This window comes from Nicotiana attenuata, chromosome 11, assembly GCF_001879085.1.
Source record: "Nicotiana attenuata strain UT chromosome 11, NIATTr2, whole genome shotgun sequence".
In the NCBI taxonomy this organism is placed as follows: Eukaryota; Viridiplantae; Streptophyta; class Magnoliopsida; order Solanales; family Solanaceae; genus Nicotiana; species Nicotiana attenuata.
The window spans coordinates 38,421,406-38,444,756 of NC_031999.1; the positions used below are offsets into that span (position 1 = coordinate 38,421,406).

Below are 23,351 nucleotides of genomic sequence, written 5' to 3' on the forward strand. Positions count from 1 at the left end.
TTGAGAAACGTTTGACCGAACCCTGCTTCAGAGGTTGCCTACATATCCTTGGCTGTAAAGGAATCAGGTCAGTGTAGTTCTGGAAGTTTTGGTAGATGGGACTACCGGGAGCTGTGATTTCACTGCCGACGCTGCTGCTACTGCTTGCTGACCCCCTTATTACACCTTGTCAAAAGTAAAAAAGAAGCTAGACTGGATTATGATCTACGCTTTACAAAAATCCTATCTATATCTTCAAACTTGCTCTTGTGTTGCCTTGCAGCATTGTTGACTTGTATTCTTCAGGTGGAATTCTTTTATTGCTGCCTTGACTTGCATTCTGAAGTGTTCTCCCTTGCCCCAGGTGGCCGCCTGACTGCTGACTACACTTTGAGATGTTTTTCTTTCTCCGGGTGATGCTTGACCGCTGAACTCGAATGTATTCCCTGCTCTCCAGGCGGGTTCCCGATTGCTGTATTGAACGGTAATCCTCTGCTCTCCAGGCGGGCTCCTGACTGCTGAACTTGAGATGTATTCCCGTGCTCTCCAGGTGGGCTCCTGACTGCTGAACTTGAATGTATTCCCATGCTCTCTAGGCGGGCTCCTGACTGCTAAACTTGAAATGTATTCCTCTGTTCTCCAGGCGGGCTCCTGACTTCAACAAAAATGGACAAAAACAAAGAAAATCTCTTGCCCCAGTTTGGTGACTGGGCGTCATATTACCAGATATTAACAAGAATTGGAAAACTGAAACTTGAATTGTAATACCTCTGTTCTCCAGGCGGGCCCCTGATTGCTGAAACTTGAAACGTATGCCTCTGTTCTCCAGGCGGGCTCCTGATTGCTGAAGCTTGAAATGTGTTCCCTTGTTCTCCAGGTGGGCTCCTGATTGCTGACCTTGAAAAGCATTCCCTTGTTCTCCAGGTGGGCTCTTGACTGCAACAAAACAAACAAAGAAAATTTTCTGCCCCAGTTTGGTGACTGCGTACAACATGTTATCAGATATTAAAAGCNTACTTCTATACTACTTGTTTCCTTCTAGCAGGCAACACTATATATATATGTATATATATATATATATATATAGTTTGCTGCAAATCGTCAAATGAAGAGACAAAATTTCAATTATGAATATAATATTTAGGACACAATTAATACCTGTCTTGTTCATACTGCCTTCTTGTGTTTTTTCAACAGACAATTAAGCTAACATATTGCTTGCATCATTTTCTTTTTCTTCCAACTGCACATTTTCTTTATCTTGCAATTGTTCTCCATGTTCTTCAGTTGCAAGTTCACAAGGTTCTACAAAATATTTACAAGAGCTAACACAATTAGTACTTGTTACTAATCTGTGATTAAAACAAACATGTATAAAATTAAAAAAAACACTGTCTAACCGTTTGCAATTGTCAAGATCATCCCATTTAAATCATTATCTTCACTAGCATTTTCTTGGGTTCCAATATTGTCGGTAAGAGAGGGAGGTGTAGAGAGATCACATGTTCCATCTATGCATTTCGAAACAATCTCACTTCTGCTTGTTCCTTCGGTATTTTCTAGGTCTTGAGATTGTACTCTACTTTTCTCTTGATACTCCACTCCAGCTTCTTCCCTTACAGCTTCAAAAGATTCTGTAACATTTGCATTAATACCCATTCTAATAATTCACTAAAACTAACATTTAATATATCATGAAAATTTTATCTAACCTTGATTGGCACAATTTTGAACTCCAAATTTCTCTTTATATGACAGAGGTGTAGACAGATCATATGTTCCTTCTAAGCATTTGCATACAATCTCACTGACACTTGTTCCCAATGGACTTTCTAAATCCTCCTGAGATTGCAATCCACATTTACAAATTTTTTCTGTTAATCCTGTCTATTTTGGATTTTCCTGGTCTTGGCATTCTCCTATATCTTGAACTTCCACTCCATCAATAGATTCTACAAATATTTATAATCACAAAAAGTTTATATGTATTATGCTATTGAATATAAATTTCAATGAAAAAAAATTCAAAATCTATATCTAACCTTTCCCAATATCAGTGACATTCTCAGTTTCATCATCTAGATGTGCATCTCTAAAATCGCTTTCATACTGTACTTCTGTATGCACATCCATATCATCACGTTCATCACCACCTTCATCTTTGTTAATTGTAACAGTAGGCTCTGTACCACGACAATGATCATCAACTCCATCTTTAGTAATTGGAACACTAGATTCTCTCTCTATGTTCCTTTCATCAGGTTTCACATAAATCTTCAACAAAGTATCAAGCTTTGATCCTAGACTTTTCTTTAAATCCTGAGAAAGAAACTAAGTTAGAAAGTTAAGGACAGATAGTCCTAAACTTCAAGTTACAAGTAAAGAAGTTAAGGATAGGCAGTCCTTAACTTTGAATTTCAAGTTAAAAAGTTAAGGACACTTGGTCCTGAACTTCAACTTTCAAATTGAAAAGTTAAGGATACTTGGTCCTGCACTTCAAGTTTCAAGTTCAAAAGTTCAGGTCAGATGGTCCTCAACTTAGACTTACAGATTCAAAAGTAAAGGACACTTGGTCCTAAACTTCAAGTTGTAAGTTCAAAAGTTAAGGATACTTGGTCCTAAACTTCAAGTTTTAAGTTTAAAAGTTAAGGACAGGCTGTCCTTAACTTATAGTTTTAAGTTCAAAAGTTAAGGACACTTGGTCCTAAACTTCAAGTATTAAGTTCAAAAGTTAAGGACAGGCTGTCCTTAACTTATAGTTTTAACTTCAAAAGATAAGGACACAAGATCCTGAACTTAGACTAACTGAAATTAATGATATTACCATGATTTCATTCTCAATCTTTTTTTCTGATACAACTATTTTCTGATTTATTCTAATAACTTCAGCTTGCAGATCCTTTTTAAAACTCTCTGATAATCTCTGAATCAAAAAACATAAAAACAAAAAAGTCTCATAAGCAAAAAATAATCAAATAAAAAACTAATGTTATTCAAAGGCAGAAACCTACTTTAACAATTTCCTTAAGCATGGCTTCATCAAATTGTGTGGAAGAAGGCATTGAGCTTTGATCTTGAGAAATTGGCTCTTCCACACTAATAGGCTCTGTATCTTCTTCAACAGGAATAAATGGTGACACCTCGGTCAACTTATACAACTATTATATAACAAAATATAAACATATGTTTTCAGAACTAAAACAAATAAACAAAAAAAATAGCTAGTAATTAGATTAGCTTACATTTTCATTATGAAAGTAATTTTTACACAGAGAATCATTCTGTGGAGATTTTATTTCTGAATAACATAACATCCGAGGATAACCACATTCTTGGAAGTTCACAAATTGTTTTTCCTGGAAAACAGGAATTACTTCCATAATCCAAACACAAAAGACAAAAGGAAAGTCAAGTATAGTGTAGCTATCCTTGTCTTTATCTTTGTCTTTCACTTTCTCATTCTCATTCTCATTGGGCTTCAAACAACTCTTCAATGATTTTAATAACGTCTCATAAGAAAGAGAGCCCCAGTTGAATGAAGAGCAAAGTTCATCATCGTCTACAATTTTCATTATCTGCTCGGACACATTCCTATTCTTCCGCTTCCCCATCAAAAAAAATTTCAACGAAATGAATTGTTTCCAACTTCACAGCATCATCATCGCTGCCTACAAATGATGCAGCTGTACCATATGGGTGACTAGTAATAAAGTTAAACAAATCACCCAACTCAACGCTATCCTTTTCGGGGAAATAGACTTTCGAAAGCCTATACTCTTTTTCATGCAAACCTTTGATGTCCGGTGAGGAATAACACTTCAAACCAGTAAGTATATGAAATTGTCACGTGTAAACTTAATTTCACGCTCAAAAACCTTGAATGTCATCGAATCAGGGTAATTATTTACAATTTTCGAAAGCAATACACAGTGAATAAGTTCACCACAGAACTTCACACTTTGCAATCGGAAAAAGTTTCCGAAAATACCATCCCTCAACTTCTTCCACTGCCTGTTTGAAAAAAAAGTTTTGACTGTTTCCTTATACTGTAAATCTCCTTTCCAATAGATCATAAAATTACGCCAAACATCAAACTCGAACACACGATCTCCTTCCATTATCACACTACAAAGAAGGAAAAAGAACATAAAGATTAGGACTTATAGTTACAACTTGAAAAGTTCGAGGCACTTGGTCCTAAACTTCAAGTTTCAAGTAAAAAAGCTAAGGACAGGTAGTCCTTAACTTAAAGTTTCAAGTTTAAAAGTTAAGGACAATAGGTCCTGAACTTCAAATTTCAAGTTCAAAAGTTAAGGACACTTGGTCCTTAACTTCAAGTTTCAAGTTAAAATGTTAAGGACAGGCAGTCCTTAACTTATAGTTTCATGTTGAAAAGTTAAGGACACTTGGTCCTTAACTTCAAGTTTCAAGTTCAAAAGTAAAGGACACTTGGTCCTTAACTTTGAATTTCAAGTTCAAAAGTTAAGGACACTTAGTCCTGAACTTTCACGTACAAGTTCAAAAGTTAAGGACACTTGTCCATTAACTTAGAGTTACAAGTTAAAAAGGTAAGAACAAGCAGTCCTTAACTTATAGTTTCAAGTTGAAAAGTTAAGGACACTTGGTCCTGAACTTCAACTTTCAAGTTCCAAAGTTAAGGACACTTGGTCCTTAACTTCAAATTTCAAGTTAAAAAGTTAAGGACACTCAGTCCTTAACTTTGAGTACCAAGTTCAAAAGTTAATGTCGCTTGGTCCTTAACTTTTATGAACACAGTTAACTAAAAATTCATAAACGCAGTTAGCTTATGAATTCATACAACTATATTTATGAAATGTCCTTATATAATCAAATATATTGATTGAACCACAAATACATTTCAATACAATTTTTTTTTTCAATAACAGCCTCACAAAAATACGCTACTTATTCGACACTGAATCAACTTATAATCATTATTTTTGAAATTTCACACATACTTGACACAACATTAATTGAGATTACACACATTCCAAGTTAAAATGCATAAAAGCAAAAAAAATAAAAAATAAAAATTACCAGTTCGATCGTTCGATGCAGAGAGGATGACAGAGAAGATGAAGAAGGAGAAATATTAAGTGCAGCTGGTTTGCATGCGAGGACGATACAGATTAGGACCACGCGAAACTGTCCTGAAATTTTCGCTGTCAAATTTTCCCTCTTCTGAATGAATAAAACAAGGGTTTAGGAATATAAGAATTGAAGAAAGGGTAAAACTGTCTTTTCGCTATTAGTAGTGGCTATTTTTGATGAGCATTCTAATTAGTGGATAAAAAATAAAGACCAATTTACTTAATGGCTATCACACGCCATTTTTACGCAGTTTCTTGCGTATCAATATTCATATTATTATTTGGACTCATGGTGGAGTTGGTTAGTGAAGTTTGTGATGATGTTAAAGCTGGATCCAAAAGGATATGGGGTGGTTTAGGTGGTATGGAATATGAAATGCATATTGTTGGGATTTCATGTATTCTCTCCTCAAAGTGGCTTCCCTCGTCTAAAAATAAGCTTAGTCTTGCTTTTATACTCGTTGGGTAGGTCTAGGGCCGAAATAATCTTGTCCCGTGCAAACTTGGATAATTTTTCGTCACCGGCATCCAGGACAGCGTGTGGCGCTGGCTTGCTGAAGATTCTGCCCACGGTGCCACAGGTGGCGTGGGGCGCTGCCTATGGCGCTGAAATTCCACATTTCCCATATTTCCTCCATTTTGGTTTTAATCTCGCACCTTTCGCCCCCAATTGCTTCTGGATGATTCCTACATATAAAAACACCCCGAATTAATATAAACCAATACATTTTACATGCTAAATGCACGAAACACGAGTAAAATATGAGGCAATATATATATATATATATATACACTTTCAGCTAAATATCAACACCAAAGTAAATAATTAATAGCAAATAATTTTAATATAACTAATCTCAACATTATTAATCTCTATCATTAATAATACAAGTATCTCGAATATAAGGAGATAGAAATTTTTGTTGTATATTTTGGTCAATTCCTCTGTAATTATGGTCAGCAAAGGCTTTGTGCTTCTAAATATTAAAATTGTTATCATCTCAAAAAAAAAAAAAAAAAAAAAACTGTATCCCGATAATAATCTTATACATCATACCAAAGACCCCTTATAATATGTGGTAGGACCCATAAGTCACCTAATAGGAGGCCTCACATAGCATGTGAGAAACAAAATAAAATTCCTCTATCTAGCGTTCAATATTTCCCCTTGGAGTTCTCTTTCTTTTGTGCCCTAGAAAAGATGAGAAACCAGGAAGTGAGAGATGTAGAGGATATGAGCGGCAGCGGCATTGAGATGATCCGAAAGAAGGTGGTGGAGGAATGGGGTTTTTTTTGCATATCATCATCAATATTTTAACAAGGAAGAGTCTCCTGATTGGCGTTACCCTTATCATTTCCCCGAAAGCACCCATCGCAAAATGCTAGAAACGTTTTATAAAGGTTGCGCCGAGAACACAAGGTTTTTTATTTTATTTTTTATCATACCTCTCTCTTGCTTTGACCCAAAATTATGTATGTTAGATTTTGCTAAGCATCCGTTATTAATAAATATATGCTAGTGATTATTAGGAGTACAAAATTAAATAAAAAAGCTAGTCACTGATTTTGAATTTATAACTACATCTTTGGTACCGTTTGAAGTTATTTTACCTTTGACAAGATTGATAATATGTGTCTCGGACAGAGTTTAATTTCTCTGTTCTGGACCTTGCTATTCAACTAATATTGTACTTAAAAACAAACTTGCTTGGGAAGTCCTCACTTGATGTGCAGAGGATATGAAGGTAACTTTGCAATAGGTGTTTGGTCTCATTGTTCGTTATCCTGTTCGGGCTGTTCTCCTGCAAAACCTTACTCCTACTCATGGACTAACTGTAAGTTGTCCCTGGAGGACCTATAGTTTACAAGGGTGTTGACCCGTGGAATAACCTATTGGGGCTTGCACCGGGGTAGGCTGCCTATATCTCTGGAGTAGTAGGACCCTTCCAGGGGCCCTGCGTGAGCAGGGGTGCTTTGTGCATTGAACTCCTGCCCTGCTCTAGATTTCAATGCCCCATTTCATTTGACCTGTTAATAAGCTACAGATCCATGATATTATTCTTTCCTCTGAGTGTTCTTTTCTGGTTGCCGAGATGCAGCTTTAAGTTCTCAATTGAGGCAGTGACAGTTGGTGGGGTGGGGCTTTCTAGCTACTCCGAGCTGCTAAAGATTACTGATTTCAAGACTAGGAGCTTTATTCAGAAGACTCTTTCAGGAAGATTGTTCGGTGGCGCCATTGTTGAAGGATCTGAAAAACGGCTTGTGATTGTAAAGACATGGGATGTTCTCCTTCCTTACAGGCATTATCTTGCTCAACGTCTACCTAAATTTTGTGTATGTTTGCTAGATATGACTTAATTTGATTTCCTGTCTGTTGTTTTGGGTTGAATGATGATAACGGTTCTTTTGTAGGATGAGATTGAGTTATTCACAGATACAACAGCAAATATGCATCCAAATTTGGCGAAATTGTGTACATTCTGTTGTGACACAAGGCTTGCAGCTGTCTATGAGTATGATGAAAAATGTACCGGACTCTTGTCTGATGTTCTTCTGGATGGTATCTAAGTTGCCTCAAGTCTTATGTTGAATGACTGTTCATAGTGACCTCTGTGTGCATTTTAACCCATTTTTTGTGTTCTTTATTTCTTATTCCTCAGATAAATTTGGGTGGAGTAACAGGATAAAAGTGGCAGCTCAACTTGCAGATCTCTTGGCATTCTTGCATCAGAAGGGGATTGCAGTTGGTTGTGTTACTGCATCATGTATTATGATAGATGAGGTTGAGTTTCAGCCCTTGGTCGTCTGGCCAACTTTCTATTTCTCTTAGACAAGATATTAGAAGATTTTTAACAAATTACTACTTCGGTTTGGCTGCAGGAAGTGAATATAAAAGTATTTGACTTTGGTTACGTTTCTAATCATGTGAACGAGGATTCTAAAATTCCTATTGAGTTTGTTGTCGGCAGGGATGCTCCACTACGTGATCCAGGCATGTTTGCTCAGACTTCATCATCTCTGATGTTTTCATGCTGTAGATCAACGATTTTCTTACAGTTGCCTATGTAATGCATGATATGCAATGCGTCATCTAAAGCCTGCCATCCCCCCCCCCCTTTCTTTGCATTTTCCCTTTATCTTCTCCCCTCATTACCTCAGTAATGTGCGAGTTATGTGTAGTTGTTTGACAAGATAGTCTCTAACTGGAATATTGGCCTGAGCCTATGGTTCGTTATGAAACTGATATGAAGACCTTAATAATTAAGGTGAACTAAGATAGTTAAAATGGCTGGCTAAAATATAAGCATGAAAATATCTGATACTTGAGTCATGGAAGGGCGGTTGTTTCACATCCTTGAAATTTGCATTCTTAATTCCTGATGCCGTAAATTACTATCTTTTTTTTGGTGATTTTTATAAATACTGAATCCTCCTTTAATTCATCTTTAACATCTTTTGTCTCGCATTCATCAACCAATTGTTTTTTGTCGCGTTTAGCCTCAAAAGTTGAGGAATCATACTCCTCCTTAGTTATCAGCTCCAGCAGTAGAATGCCAAATTGATAAACATCACATTTCATCGTCCGCTTACCTGTATTAATCAAGAAAATACAAGAACATAACCGTTTTTACTGGACAAAAGACAATAAAATATGTAAAAGTATGCATATAATACAAACAACAAATATTGACGACATCTACTCAAGGGTCATAATTCTTAGTTCAGACGTCTTTTCATAAGCGCTTTTCTATTTCGGCCAAAAACATAAAAATATGAGATTCTTGGCAGCGTCAACTGAGGACTTAATTACACGCTAATGAAAAACGTATAGGAACAATGCATCACATAAGTCTTCAGTAAAATTAAAAGAACATCATCAGAACTTAGTATTCGTTCAGGATATATAGCTAGATACGGAACGACAACCAACATCAATTTGTAAGTTGTAAGGCTTCAAAGAAGCTGATCATACAATTGCTATCACACTCCTAACACTCAACTGCATGGACTTTGATCCAAAGAAAAGGCCAACGATGAGGCATGTTTCTGAAGCTTTGAATGCAATGACAGTGAGAGGGGAGAAACGCAAAAGAGATGAAATTGAGTCAGAATAGGATAAGCTATACCCTCTAAGCTTAGTTGCTTTTTCTTTTTGTATAACTTGAATTAGTAAAGTAGTTGCTAGGCTGTCTTCGTAGAGGAAGCAGTCTTCTTCTGAAGCTTTATGAATGATTCCTGAAAATTTGATTGTACTAAATACCTATGAACCGGAGATGTTCCAGCTCTTTAAACAGATTATTGTAGGCACCCAAATTGTCCCCTTTTTCCTCTTGCTATTTGAACTCTTTCGTGTTAATTCGATGTGCAATGGTTTCTACCATACTGGTTTCTTTTTTGGCTGCTTATTCTCTTTCGAGTTAGCCGATGTGCATTTCCAATCTTTATCAAGTGGTGCTGTTGTAACGCTAGATTGCACTATTTCAGTAGTGCGCGCAATTGAGAGCATATTAATGGAAAAAAGTTTTCCTTTCCACCCTGTGCTAATTCTGTGACTTCTACCGTCGATCCAACTCCTTCGCTGAACTTTCGCTTGATTCACCCCTTCAGCTAACAAATAATCCAAGTGACAATGGACAAAAATTGCAGTCTTGATGAGGCGTCAACATTAGTAGCTGTAATGGTTTAAACTTTTTTCAAATAAATGTGTCAAGATGCATATCACAGAGAAATTTTACAATGTGTGAGGCATGCCACATCATACTTGAGTGAGGCTATTTATCGTGTGACACATGGAACAATGGACCCCACCCTTCATTATCACTTCTCCATCACAATTCACCTACTCACTTTCCGGTCATTCCTCATTTTTTTTTTCTAACTCATTCTCCGCCGCACGGACTTCACCCCCCTTTATATCCTCTTCTCTTGTTTTAAATCCTATAATTATTTTTCTTTTACAAATCCATTCGATTAGCTCTTCTTTACTACTGAACTTTGTACCCAAAAAAGAGGTTTGAATTTATGAAATATTTCAATCACATGTCAGAAACACAAGACCCAGGATAACAACAAAAAGATGAATTTTGAAGCAAGAAGCTCTCACAAAATTAAAGTTAATTAGCTTAATCAATGAGCAAATGCTAGGGGTGGTGCGCAGAGTTCGGGAGGACCCAACCGGTTCTATGCCATGAGTGGTCGTCAGACTGCAGAGGCTTCTCCAAATGTTGTTACCGGTATTCTGACTGTCCAATCTCATGATGTGTATGCACTTATTGACCCCGGTTCCACCTTGTCCTATGTTACCCCTTTTGTTGCTATGGAATTTGGGATAGAACCGGATCAGCTTCATGAGCCATTCTCGGTATCTACTCCGGTTGGTGAGTCAATTACGGCTGCTCGAGTTTATAGAGGTTGTGTTGTCACGATACGTGGTAGGGATACCATGGCCGATCTTATTGAATTGGGGATGGTCGATTTTGATGTAATAATGCGAATGGATTGGCTTTATTCATGTTTTGCCAAGCTTGATTGTCGGACTAGAACTATGAGGCTTGAGTTTCCTAATGAGCCCGTTGTTGAATGGGTGGGGGATAATGTAGTGCCTAAAGGTCGGTTTATTTCTTACCTTAAGGCCGCAAAGATGATCAAGAAGGGGTGTATCTACCATTTGGTTCGGGTTACGGACACCGATGTCGAGGCACTTAGCCTTGAGTCCGTGCCAGTTGTTAATGAATTTCCAGATGTCTTTCCAGATGAGCTCCCTGGGATCCCACCAGACAGGGGGATTGATTTTGGGATCAATGTGATGCCAGGCACGCAGCCTATATCAATTCCACCTTACAGAATGGCACCGGTAGAATTGAAAGAGCTAAAGGAACAATTGAAGGATTTGTTAGAAAAGGGTTTCATCAGGCCAAGTATGTCACCATGGGGCGCACCAGTTTTGTTTGTAAGGAAGAAAGATGGGTCGCTGCGGATGTGTATTGACTACCGGCAACTTAACAAAGTCACAATCAAAAATAAATACCCTCTACCAAGGATAGATGACTTGTTTGATCAATTGCAAGGTGCTACGTGTTTCTCAAAGATTGACTTGCGGTCCGGGTATCACCAATTGAAGATAAGGGAGCAAGATATTCCGAAAACAGCTTTCAGGGCTCGGTATGGGCACTTTGAATTTCTGGTGATGTCTTTTGGGCTAACAAATGCCCCGGCAGCCTTCATGGATCTTATGAATCGAGTCTTCAAGCCTTTTCTAGACTCCTTTGTGATCGTGTTCATTGATAATATTCTTGTGTATTCCCGAAGTCGAGAGGAATATGCTAACCATCTCAGGGCAGTTTTGCAGACTCTTCAGCAACACCAACTGTATGCAAAATTTTTGAAATGTGAATTTTGGCTTGAATCTGTCGCGTTCTTGGGTCATGTCGTCTCCAGGGAAGGAATTATGGTTGATCTCAAAAGATTGCAACAGTGAAGAATTGGCCTAGACCTACCACTCCAACAGAGATTCGCAGTTTCTTGGGTTTGGCTGGGTACTACAGAAGGTTTGTGGAGGGCTTTTCTACTCTTGCCTCTCCCTTGACTAAATTGACCCAGAAAGCTGTTAAGTTCCAGTGGTCCGATGCTCGTGAAAGGAGCTTCCAAGAATTGAAATAAAGATTGACTTCAGCACCGATATTAACCCTACCAGAGGGTACAGAGGGGTTTGTGGTGTATTACGATGCTTCAAGGATCGGGGTTGGGTGTGTGTTAATGCAACACGGCAAGGTTATAGCCTACGCTTCTTGCAACTCAAGAATCATGAAAAGAACTATCCAACCCATGACTTAGAGCTTGCGGCAGTGGTGTTTGCGCTAAAGATCTGGTTACATTATCTATATGGAGTCCATGTGGATGTATTCATGGGCCACAAGAGCCTTCAATATATTTTCAAGCACAAGGAGTTGAATTTGAGACAAAGAAGATGGCTAGAGTTACTCATGGACTATGACATTGATATTCTCTATCACCCGGGAAAGGCTAATGTTGTGGCGGACGCTCTTAGTCGAAAATCTATGGGAAGTTTGGCTCATTTGAAGGCGTATCAAAGGTCGTTGGCCCGGGAGGTTCATCAATTGGCTAGTTTGGGAGTTTGCCTTGCAGACTCTAATGAAGGAGGGATAGTTGTGCAGAATATGCTGAATCATCGCTTGTGACGGAGGTGAAAGAGAAGCAATTGAACGGCCTATTATTAGCACAGCTGAAGGAGGGGATTCATAAACATAAGACCACAGCTTTTTCCTTTGGCAAGGATGGTGGTACCCTACGGTACCAAGGCCGCCTATGTGTTCCGAATATTGACGGTCTTCGGGAAAGGATCATGGCAGAAGCTCACACTTCCAGGTATTCTGTGCACCCAGGTTCTACAAAAATGTATCATGATCTCAAGAAGTTTATTGGTGGAACAACATGAAAAAGGAGGTGGCGGACTTTGTGGCAAGATGTCCGAACTGTCAACAAGTGAAGGCCGAACATCAAAGGCCCGGTGGATTGGCTCAAAGCATAGAAATTCCAATGTGGAAATGGGAGATCATCAACATGGATTTTGTGGTAGGGTTACCGCGCACTCCGCGCAAGTTCGACTCAATTTGGGTGATCGTGGATCGACTCACGAAATCAGCGCACTTCTTGCCAGTCAAATCTACCGACACAGCGGAACAGTATGCTCAGTTGTATATCAAGGAAATAGTCAGGTTGCATGGTACTCCAGTCTCAATCATTTCAGATCGAGGGGCTCAGTTCACAGCCAACTTTTGGAAGAAATTTCAGCAAGGTTTGGGCACGTAGGTAAATCTTAGCACAACTTTTCACCCTCAGACCAACGGGCAAGCAGAGCGGACTATTCAGACACTTGAGGACATGTTGCGTGCTTGTGCTCTTGATTACAAAGGTAGTTGGAATGATCATTTGCCACTCATAGAGTTTGCCTATAACAACATCTTCCATGCTAGTATCCAGATGGCGCTATTTGAGGCATTGTATGGTAGGTGATATAGGTCTCCCATAAGGTGGTTCGAGGTTGGAGTGGCTGAATTTATAGGGCCGGATCTTGTGCACCAGGCCATGGAGAAAGTCAAAATTATCAAGGAAAGGTTGAAAACTGCTCAAAGTCGCCAAAAGTCTTATTCGGACGTTCGTCGCAGAGATTTGGAGTTCAGAGAAGATGATTGGGTATTTTTGAAGGTTTCCCCGATGAAGGGTATCATGCGGTTTGGGAAGAAAGGAAAATTGAGTCCAAGGTATGTCGGACCATACAAAATCATTCAGAGGATTGGTCAGGTGGCATACAAGCTCGAGCTGCCACCCGAGATCTCATTGGTACACCCAGTCTTTCATGTGTCTATGTTGAAGAAGGTCGTGGGAGATCCGTCCACTATTGTGCCAGTTGAAACTATTGAGGTTAATGAAGAACTGTCATATGAAGAAGTTCCAGTTGCCATTCTTGACAGGCAAGTCCGAAAATTGAGAAATAAGGAAATTGCCTTCGTAAAGGTGTTATTGCGAAGCCAGCAGGTTGAGAAAGCCACTTGGAAAGCCGAGGAAGAAATTAGAAGGAAGTACCCACATTTGTTTGTATAGCCATGTAATAGCTTTCATGCATTTGGCCCCTATGAACTCTGTATCCTTGATTTGATCTATGTAAAACTATTTTGTTTCGTTTTGGTTATATGATTGCCTATGCGGCCATGGTTAGTATTGTACAGGTTATGTTATGTCTATAGAATATGTATATGCTGTTAGGATATGTTTCTGGAGCTCTCTGACAGGTGGATAGGCCTAGATACAAAGGAAACGCTGGCAAAATTTTTGGAAATTTAGGGAGTTAGACAAATTTGGGGCTATTGATATATTCCATGATTGTGAAAAGCTGAGGTTGCATAAAGATTGCTAATAAGTGAACCTTGATCCTCATTTCGAGGACGAATGATCCTAAGTGGGGGAGGATGTAAGGCCCCGTGAAAATTTCTACTCAAAACCCGAGAGCTCGTAGTGCCAAGTTAGGACCCTTGGTACTGATCTATGCATTAAGGACAAATGTTTTCCAGAAAAGTGCATTTATGCGGTCCATTATGCGGTCGCATAATAGCTATGCGGGCCGCATAGTCGCCGCGGAGTCAGACAGTTTGATGGTGATTTTGAGGTCAACTGAGCGGCCAACTATGCGATCGCATAATCAATACACGGGCCGCATATTCATCGCATAATCCCCTTGGAATTTTGCGAGGGGTTGTTCTGCGGTGCATTATGCGACCGCAGAACAGGTATGCGGACCGCATTCCTGTCGCATACTCGGGCAGTTTGTTGAGGTTTCTGAAGCCACACTACTAGAAATCTGGTCTACTGCAACGCTTTTTTTTTGCAACGGTTATAAAACCGTTCCAATAGAAAGCATATGGCAACGGTTTTGATCGTTGCATAATATATTTGGCTCTAATGGAACACTTTGGTTGAGATCCGTTGCATCATTAAAAGAAACCGTCACAATATGCATGTTTATTGCAACAGTGTTTGTAACCGTCCCATATATTACTCTAATGCAACGCGTATTTGGTTAAAATTATCTATTGCAACGTATACTAATTTTCCCTCTTTAATTTTTATTTTCCCTCTTCTCAATTCCCTCGCTTATTTTCGTATTCCTTTTCTAATCTTTCATTCCCTAGTCGCTAGAACCCATCACTAGATAATTTGGCCAAGACTTCATTCATCTCAAAACTTTAGTCGAACATACCTCTCATCAACAAATAAACTAGGGTTTAAGTCCATCAAAATCCTAATTGACACCCTTACCCTTCTCTTTCTCTCACTCACCCACTGCTCAATTTCGCAATCAATCAGAATATACAAAACCCTAATTGATTCTTACTATATTTGAACCATTTTATCTCCTCAAAGCCCGCCAATGAAGCGGCTCTATAGATCTGCAGAGAACAAGAACGAAGAAGAAGAAAAAGAGGCAAAGTAATTACTTATTGAAGGTATTCATATATATGCTTATATTTTGTTTCTATGTATTTCTCATTCGAAAAAGGGCATTTTTAGATTCTAAGCTATTACCTGCAATTCCCTGGTCAGCTATCATTTTGTCTCAGCTCTTGCTAGTAAGTTCAAATCTCTTTTGTTGCAATATATGATTTGAAGTATTTGGACTTTTGAGATGCCTGATGATGTGTGTTGTTGGTCAAATCTTGATTTGTATGATTTAATTTATTTCCTTAAGTGGAGTTTGGACTTTTTGGGATAATGGTTCTATTAATTGGCTTTTGATGTGAACTTAGCTGATTGTTCTGTCACTGTGATATAGAATTCTTTAAATTACAGTGATATAAATGGTAAAGCATACTCATAGGAAGTAAAGAATGATAAATTGTGAGAAAATTTTACGCATCCAAAATGTAAAGTAGGAGTTTAATTAGTGGGCTCCTGCCTAATAATAATTAAATATTAGAATGGGCACAAATATGCACTAGATGCTAACAAATTTCTTGAAATTTAACACGTCCATACATTTTGCCCTTCATCTTGTCTTCTAGTATCAAAAGGATGCACAAAATGAAGTCCTTGTGTTTCTTTCTCTTGCTAAAAGTTGGTTGATTCTTTCTCNTGGACAGGTTTATTTACCTTGGTTGGAACGTAAGAAAAGTAGAACATGACTATATTTAGAGCATATACGTACAAATGTTGCTTTTCATGACCAAAAGTGCTAGCCAACCCATCAACATCAAATAACAAACAGTAGTTGCTACAACTTAGAAAGTATATAAGACTTGCTTTCATGAATTTTCATGGATTTCCATTGAAAATAAGAGAGCAAAATTTTAACATGCCACGTATCTTATAAATACTTTTAGCTTTTGCAGAATGATAGAAAATCTCTTACATATTATGTTGTATGCATAATCTTCTTCATACAGTTTATATTTTGCTTTGCGGATTCATAAATCCATCCAATAAGTTGGGGAAGGGGAATGAGTGAAATTATTGTGATAAAGAAAGATCAATAAGCACCCAAATATGAACAACTTATAAAATGAGACCACCGTGGACTGGTAAGAAACTTTTGTCGACAGAGGTAGGCAGTATGAAAGGTTGAAGTACAGCTTCGGGATGCTTTTAACATAGTGCAACGACTTCTTCTGTTAAAGAAAAATAAACAATATCCATAAAATAGACGATTAGGTTAGATATTACTTTGATAGATACATTCCTTATAATCATTTATTAGGTAAAAGTATACTCACATGTTATAGTCATATACTTGCTCCAAGTCTTCAAGATTCTCAACCTGACTTAAGAGCTCTTTTTTTGTTTATCAACGTCTTTTTAATAGCCGATATGCCTTAACAGAGTTGCAAATTTAGTAGCTTTCTGTATATTCAATATTGGAATTATTAAACTTCGGTAGGTTAGCTGATAGTAAGGTCAGACTCTCAAATACCATCCTGATTGCATAAATACCATTGCAAGGTAAACCAGGACTTATATAATGTAGTCTATGATCAAATTATTTAGAATGCTTTCCCATAGGTACTCTGCTTGTGCAATTGATAAAAAACACTACTATCTTTAGCTTCAAAATTTGGGATATATTGCATTTAGGTACATTAAAATGTTCACTATGTGATCATGCTGTGAGTAATAAGTTCTATCACACAAGTTCGCCAAAAAAAAAAATGATCCCAATCTCAAGAATAAAAAAAATCAAAGTTTTTAACTCCACCTGCACTTGAGTTATATTGCAACATAATTGGTGTCAAGCCCAGACAAAGGAGGAGGGCTTATTGTCTATTATAATCCTTCACTCCTTGTCACTAACAAAAATTTATCTCTGTCTTGGCTTATAACTATGTTAAAATTTAACTTTTTAGGCGAAGAAGTTGTTCACATGACAAATATAAGTTATTATATTCTTTATCCATTTTTGTGGAACCTCTACGCCGGTCCGAGGCAAGTCCTAACTTTCAGCTAGTTCAACTTATTATCCTTGTATACGCGGCTTCCTATCTACTATGGTATAGTCTGCTAACTTTGGATGCCATACTTATCGCTTATTACTTTTCTTAGTTTCAAAGTAATGTCTTTCCTTTTGACAATGTTAAATGTTAGTTGGGGTACCGAAAAAATGTCAAAATTTGATCTCTTTCTCATTTATGTGAAATCCGAAGTTATTTTCTTAGCAGTATAGCTTTTTCTTGTGAACACAAATATCATTAGAGTTGATATACATACTGGATTAGGATCTAAATAATTATGTGCACTTAAAGGGCAGAAACTTCATGTGTACTCAGATATTATTATGGGAGAAATCCCCGAAATTGATTCGATTATCTTTGAACTATGCCAACATTAATGAAATACACGTTCTTGTCTCGAATGAATTGTTTGCGCATTCTCCTACTTCTCATTGTTCAGTTACCTACTACATGGATGTTATAGTCTTCCTAATATTTAACAGAAGATAACTTAAGACAATTCTTCACTGAATGTTATAGTTATAATAAAAGTAGCATAATATATAATGAAACAACACGGCTTTATTCAAGTCGGGCCGGGCGAAGCCCGGGCTACCCCCAATAATTATTTAATACACATGAATATTTTGTCGATACGTAGAGTGTTGTTGAAGGATAGTTGAATGTTAAAATCAAATAATGTATCTAGGTGTCATTGGGTCTTTAATTGCTTGTGGATAAGCTAATGATTAACCACTTTCTTGTTCAACCTATTTTTTCGTCAAGGATCTGAAATTATTTATTTAGGATATAACTGGCTTCTCCATTCTCTATTCTTCCCGATAAAATCAGTGGACTTGTATGATTTAAAATGTCAAATGTTATTTGTTCGTAGTTCATCTCAACTTTTATTTTTACTTCCATATATGCATCTTCAAAAATATATCTCTGAAGTAGCTACATTTTGGTTTTCCTTTTACTGTGCAAGACCACAATATAATTTGCTAATTCTATAGTGTTTGCGCTTTTTTCACGACTGCTAAAAGGTTGAATAATGTTGGTCAATTATCGCACATGGACAAACCAGATCTTTAATAGAGAACTAATGGTAAGATTTTTAGTCTGGTTTTGGAGGTGTTTTACTTGTTGATGTTCAAGTCATTTTTATGCCGTTTTGTATGGTGTTTTGTATAATATTTAGGTTGGTTCAGGAGGTGCTCTACCTGATTTCTTTCAAGTTCTTTTATGCTTTCGGTGTGATGTTTGTATCCTTTTTAGGCTGGTTCTGGAGGTATTTTACTTGCTGCAATTTAGTTCCTTTTTTTCATCTGGAGTGATGTTTCATATCATTTTTACGATGGTATGAAGATGTTGTACTTACTGCAATTCAGGTCGTCTTTATGACATTGGTGTAATGTTTCGTATCATTTTTAGGCTGGTTCAGCTGGTGTTTTACTTGCTGTTGTTCAAGACCTTTTTGTGCCATCTGGTGTGATATTATTTTGTATTATGTTGTGCTTTGACTGATACGATTAAGCAATGGAACAGTAAATAACAGAAAAAGAAAGAAGAAAGAAAGAAAAAGAGCTGCGGCAGAAATTGAATAAAAAGGAAATAAGAAGAAGAAGCTAGCTAGGGTAAAGAAAAGGGTATATTCTCTGATGATGGTCCCTCTAAAGTAGGGATTACACTATATATAGGTAGGGTGAGTGAGGTACAATAACCTCCTACACCAATTCGTACACATTTGCTCACAATAGCTCAGATGGACCTTTCGTGAATAAGACAAGGAAAATTACAGGGTTAATGTGTAATATCTATAAGTTGTAATTTAAAACTAAGTGGACTAAACTAATAACTTCTCAAACTTCTTTCCAGCCTTCATTGTAACTAACTTAACCGCTCCGTACACCTCCGCAAGCGCGAGTACTACTGTCTCAAGCTACTCATTCAGATCCCCCTTGTCAAAATCTTCCTTGTCCTCAAGGAAGAAAAGATGGAAATCTTGTTCTCAAGGAATGATACTCCTCCCAAGTTGCTTGCTTAGGTGTAGTGTTCTCCCACTGGACGAGTACTTGAACAATGGCCTTGTTCCCTTTTTGCACCATGCGCCTGTCTAGGATTTGCTGTGGTTGAGGGCAGTAGGGACTGGCAATATCAATAACTGGGGGGTGTGAAATCTTGTCAGGTAGTTTGTGGCAGGGTTTAAGCTGGGATACATGGAATGTTGGATGGATGAGGAGTTTGAGAAGGTAGAGATAGCTTATAGGCTACATTACCAATTTTTTGGAGGATTTGGTATGGTCTATAGTATTTGGCTGAAAGTTTTAGGCTACATTACCAATTTTTTGGAGGATTTGGTATGGTCTATAGTATTTGGCTGAAAGTTTAGAAAAATGAGAGCCTGACATACTGAGCTACCTATAAGGTTGAATTTTGAGGTACACCCAATCACCTACCTTATAGTTTCTGTCAATTCTATGTTTGTTAGCCTGTGAAGCCATTCTTTGTTGAGCTCTGTGGAGGTGGTGTTTCAGCCGCTGATATTTGAACTCTCTAGTGAGTAAGCTTCTGTCGACTTCCTCTATGACTGAATCTCCAGCCATGTAAGGCAAATGGAGCGGAGGAGGTTGCCCATACAATGCTTCATAGGGTGTGGTTTGAATTGATGAGTGAAATGTGGTATTGTACCACCATTCAGCAGCTGCTAAATATGAGAACCAATCCTTCTGAGAATCAGCACAGAAACACCTAAGATAAGTCTCTAGGCATCTATTCACAACTTCTGTTTGTCCATCTGACTGGGGATGATAGGCTGTGGAAGTACTGAGAGTGACACCCTGCATAGAGAACAACTCTTGCCAGAGTTTTCTTGTAAATATAGGATCTCTATCACTGACTATATCCTCAGGCATACCATGTAGTTTGAACACATTCTCCATGAACAACTTGGCAATGTCACTAGCTGAGTAGGGATGGGACACTCCAATGAAATGTGCATATTTGGTGAGTCTGTCAACAACCACCCAAATAACAGACTTCCCATGAGATTTTGGCAACCCTTCAATGAAGTCCATACTAATACTGCTCCAAGCCATTGAAGGTAACTTGAGGGGTTGAAGCAACCCTGGGGATGGTGTGGTCTCATACTTGCTTCTTTGGCATGTGTCACACTGCTTGACATGAATCTGGACATCTTCTCTCAAGCCCTTCCAGTAGAATAATGCAGCTAACCTTCTGTAGGTATGGTCTATGCCTGAATGTCCCCCACAAGGGGAGTTGTGCCATAGCTGGATGATATTCTTCCTAAGCTGCTCATCAGGTCCTACTACCAACTTCCCATTCCTTCTTAGTTGGTCATGAGTGAAGGAATAACCCTGGTTGTCAGTACCTCCTAGCTTGAGTATATCAATAAGGTCAGTGAGATTAGTGTTTAAAGCCCAACTCTTCATAATGAGACTTAACAAATCAGTTTGCACAGTGGACAAGGTTAGAGCAGCCAGTTCCACCAACTGCAATCTGGACAATGCATCAGCAACCTTATTCTCCTTCCCTTTCTTATATTCAATAGTAAAGTCATACTGCATGAGCTTAGTGATCCACTTAAGCTGAGAACCTGTTTGCATCTTCTGTTCTAAGAGAAATTTTAGTGCCTTTTGGTCTGTTTTGACTGTAAAGGGTCTCCCTGTCAAATACTGAGCCCACTTAGTAACTGCCATTACCAATGCTAGGAGTTCTTTATCATACACAGAGAGAGATTGGTGTTGAGGGGATAACCCTTTGCTCAAATAAGCAATTGGCTGCCTATTTTGCATGAGGACAACCCCTATTCCCATGCTGCAAGCATCAGTCTCTACCATAAAAGGGAGTGGAAAGCTTGGTAGGGTCAATACAGGTGCAGAAGTTAGGGCTTCTTTCAACTTGTTGAAAGCTTCAGTTGTCTTGGAGGACCACTGGAAGTTGTCCTTCTTGAGCAGGTCCGTCAAGGGTTTGCTTATGACTCCATAACCCTTGATGAATCTCCTGTAATAGCCTACTAAGCCTAGGAACCCTCTTAATTGCTTGATGTTAGCAGGTTGGGGCCAGGACTGCACAACTGCTATCTTCTTAGGATCAGTGGCAACTCCTGCAGCTGATATGTAGTGCCCTAAGTATTCAATCTTGTCAGCAGCAAAAACACACTTACTCCTCTTGGCAAAAAGTTGGTGTTGCACCAGTAGATCAAAAGTGGTCCTGAGATGTTGGACACGGTCCTCCAAATTTTTGCTGAATACCAAGATATCATCAAAGAAAACCAATATGAATTTCCTTAGGTAATCTTGGAATATATGATTCATCAACCCCTGAAAGCTTGAAGGAGCATTAGTCAAGCCAAAGGGCATAACTAGGTACTCATAATGCCAATAGTGAGTTCTGAAAGCTGTTTTATGAATATCTGCAGATGTCATTCTGATTTGATGGTACCCTGCCCTTAAATCTATCTTAGAATAGACCCTTGATCCTCCTAACTCATCTAGTAATTCTTCAATAATGGGAATGGGGAACTTATCCTTGATAGTAAGTTTGTTTAGGGCCCCGTAGTCCACACATAACCTCCAAGAGCCATCTTTCTTGCTCACCAAGACCACAGGAGATGCATAAGGGCTTGAGCTGTAGTGAATGATACCTTGGTTCAGCATTTCTTGGGTCATTTTTTCAATCACATCCTTCTGAAGGGGTGAATACCTGTAAGGTCTAGAATTCACTGGCAGGCTTCCTTCCACCAAAGGAATGTGATGATCAAACACTCCTCTAGATGGAGGCAGTTGGGTTGGTTTAGCAAATAACTCATGGTATCCCTCCAATAGCATTTGTATCTCCAATGGTGTTGCCTGTGACTGGGAGTCTGATTCATCTTTATTGCTTACTTCTGAGCAGACTCTAATCATGAAAAGTTGAACAGTAGTGTCTGTGATCTTATTGAGGGCCTTAGCATTTACAGTCTTGAATGTAGGATGAATCCCTTGCAAGGTGACTGACTTTCCTTGATACATAAATTGTATCCATAGTTTTGCAAAATTGATCTGGATATCTCCCAGCTTACTTAACCATTGAATTCCTAGAACCACATCACAGCTCCCAATGGGAAGGACTAAGAAGTCATCTGAAAACACCACACCTTGCATTAACCAAGTAAATCCCTTGCTACCCTTGACTGATTGTATCACCCTCCCATCTGCCACTGAAACATCTTGAGGGTTCATCTGGTAAACCTTACATCCAAGCCTTTTTGCTGTCTGCTCATTTGTGAAGTTATGGGTGGAACCACTATCAATCAAGATATTGATTGGTTTTTGCTCAGTGAACCCTTGGATCCTCAGTGTCTTGTAGCCCTTAGAGCCATTCAAAGCTTCCAATGAGATCTCACAGTTTTCAATGGTTTCTTCTACTTCTACCATCTCCTCGATTTCATTGATTTCCTCTAAAGCTGATTCCTCTACCTCATTCAACTTCTCCTCTTCAATTTCCAAGGAATATAACTGCCTTTTTGCCTTACACTTGTGTCCTGGAGTGAACTTTTCATCACAGAAAAAACAAATTCCATTTGCCCTTTTTTCATCCATTTCAGCTGGTGTCAACCTCCTTCTCCTATTGTTGTCAAAATTAGCCACCACAGGCTTCTTATAAGGAGCTTGAGTCCCTTTAAACAAGCTCCCACCTATTGGTACAGCAGGGGTTCTGTATGCAGCTGAGGCAGTAATTGCTCCTTTGATGGCCTTGGCCTGGGCAGCAAAACTGGCCTCCTGCAATCTGGCCAGGTAGTAGGCCTGAGGAAGACTAGTGGGATGGCTCACCTTAACAGCATGACTGAGATCAGGTTTCATATTATTCAATAAAATGCTAATGGCATGTTCTGTGGACAAGTTAATTCTAGTCATCACACTCACAAAGGCCTTCTGATAATCCTTAACAGATCCTGTGTGCTTAATGTTCATCAATTCAGTCATAGGGTCAGAGTATTTAGCTCCAAAACTGTCACAAAGAGCCCACAAATACTCTTCCCAAGTAGGTAAAGGCATAGAGCCCCTGCTCCTCATATACCCCAAGTGCCACTGTAGTGCATCACCTTCAAAATATAGGAAAACCAATTTCATCTTTTGCTGGATGGTAACATCTTCATCAGCAAAAAATTGTTCCACCTTATACAACCAGGTCCTCAAGTCCTCTCCATTCGAATTTAGGGAACTCCACCTTACGTGTATTTAGTATAAGGGATGTAAGGTAA

At 38.5% G+C, this 23,351-nt stretch overlaps 1 protein-coding gene across 3 annotated transcripts in view; it reads left to right on the top strand.

Moving 5' to 3' along the window:
* LOC109234366 (LEAF RUST 10 DISEASE-RESISTANCE LOCUS RECEPTOR-LIKE PROTEIN KINASE-like 1.4) overlaps window positions 6,210–23,351 on the top strand; it is a 24,568-nt gene continuing 7,426 nt past the window's right edge. Inside the window, exons 1-7 of one of the 3 annotated variants that reach the window (XM_019400336.1) lie at window positions 6,211–6,510; window positions 7,190–7,424; window positions 7,503–7,650; window positions 7,751–7,872; window positions 7,971–8,082; window positions 18,133–18,194; window positions 18,288–18,556. In XM_019400336.1, the coding sequence (XP_019255881.1) occupies window positions 6,470–6,510; window positions 7,190–7,424; window positions 7,503–7,650; window positions 7,751–7,872; window positions 7,971–8,082; window positions 18,133–18,137 (663 nt within the window). In that variant the 5' untranslated portion in view covers window positions 6,211–6,469 and the 3' untranslated portion in view covers window positions 18,138–18,194; window positions 18,288–18,556. Of the gene's footprint in view, window positions 6,511–7,189; window positions 7,425–7,502; window positions 7,651–7,750; window positions 7,873–7,970; window positions 10,233–18,132; window positions 18,195–18,287; window positions 18,557–23,351 lie in introns of those variants that run through there. The other 2 variants (XM_019400337.1, XM_019400334.1) reach the window with 2 other exon arrangements.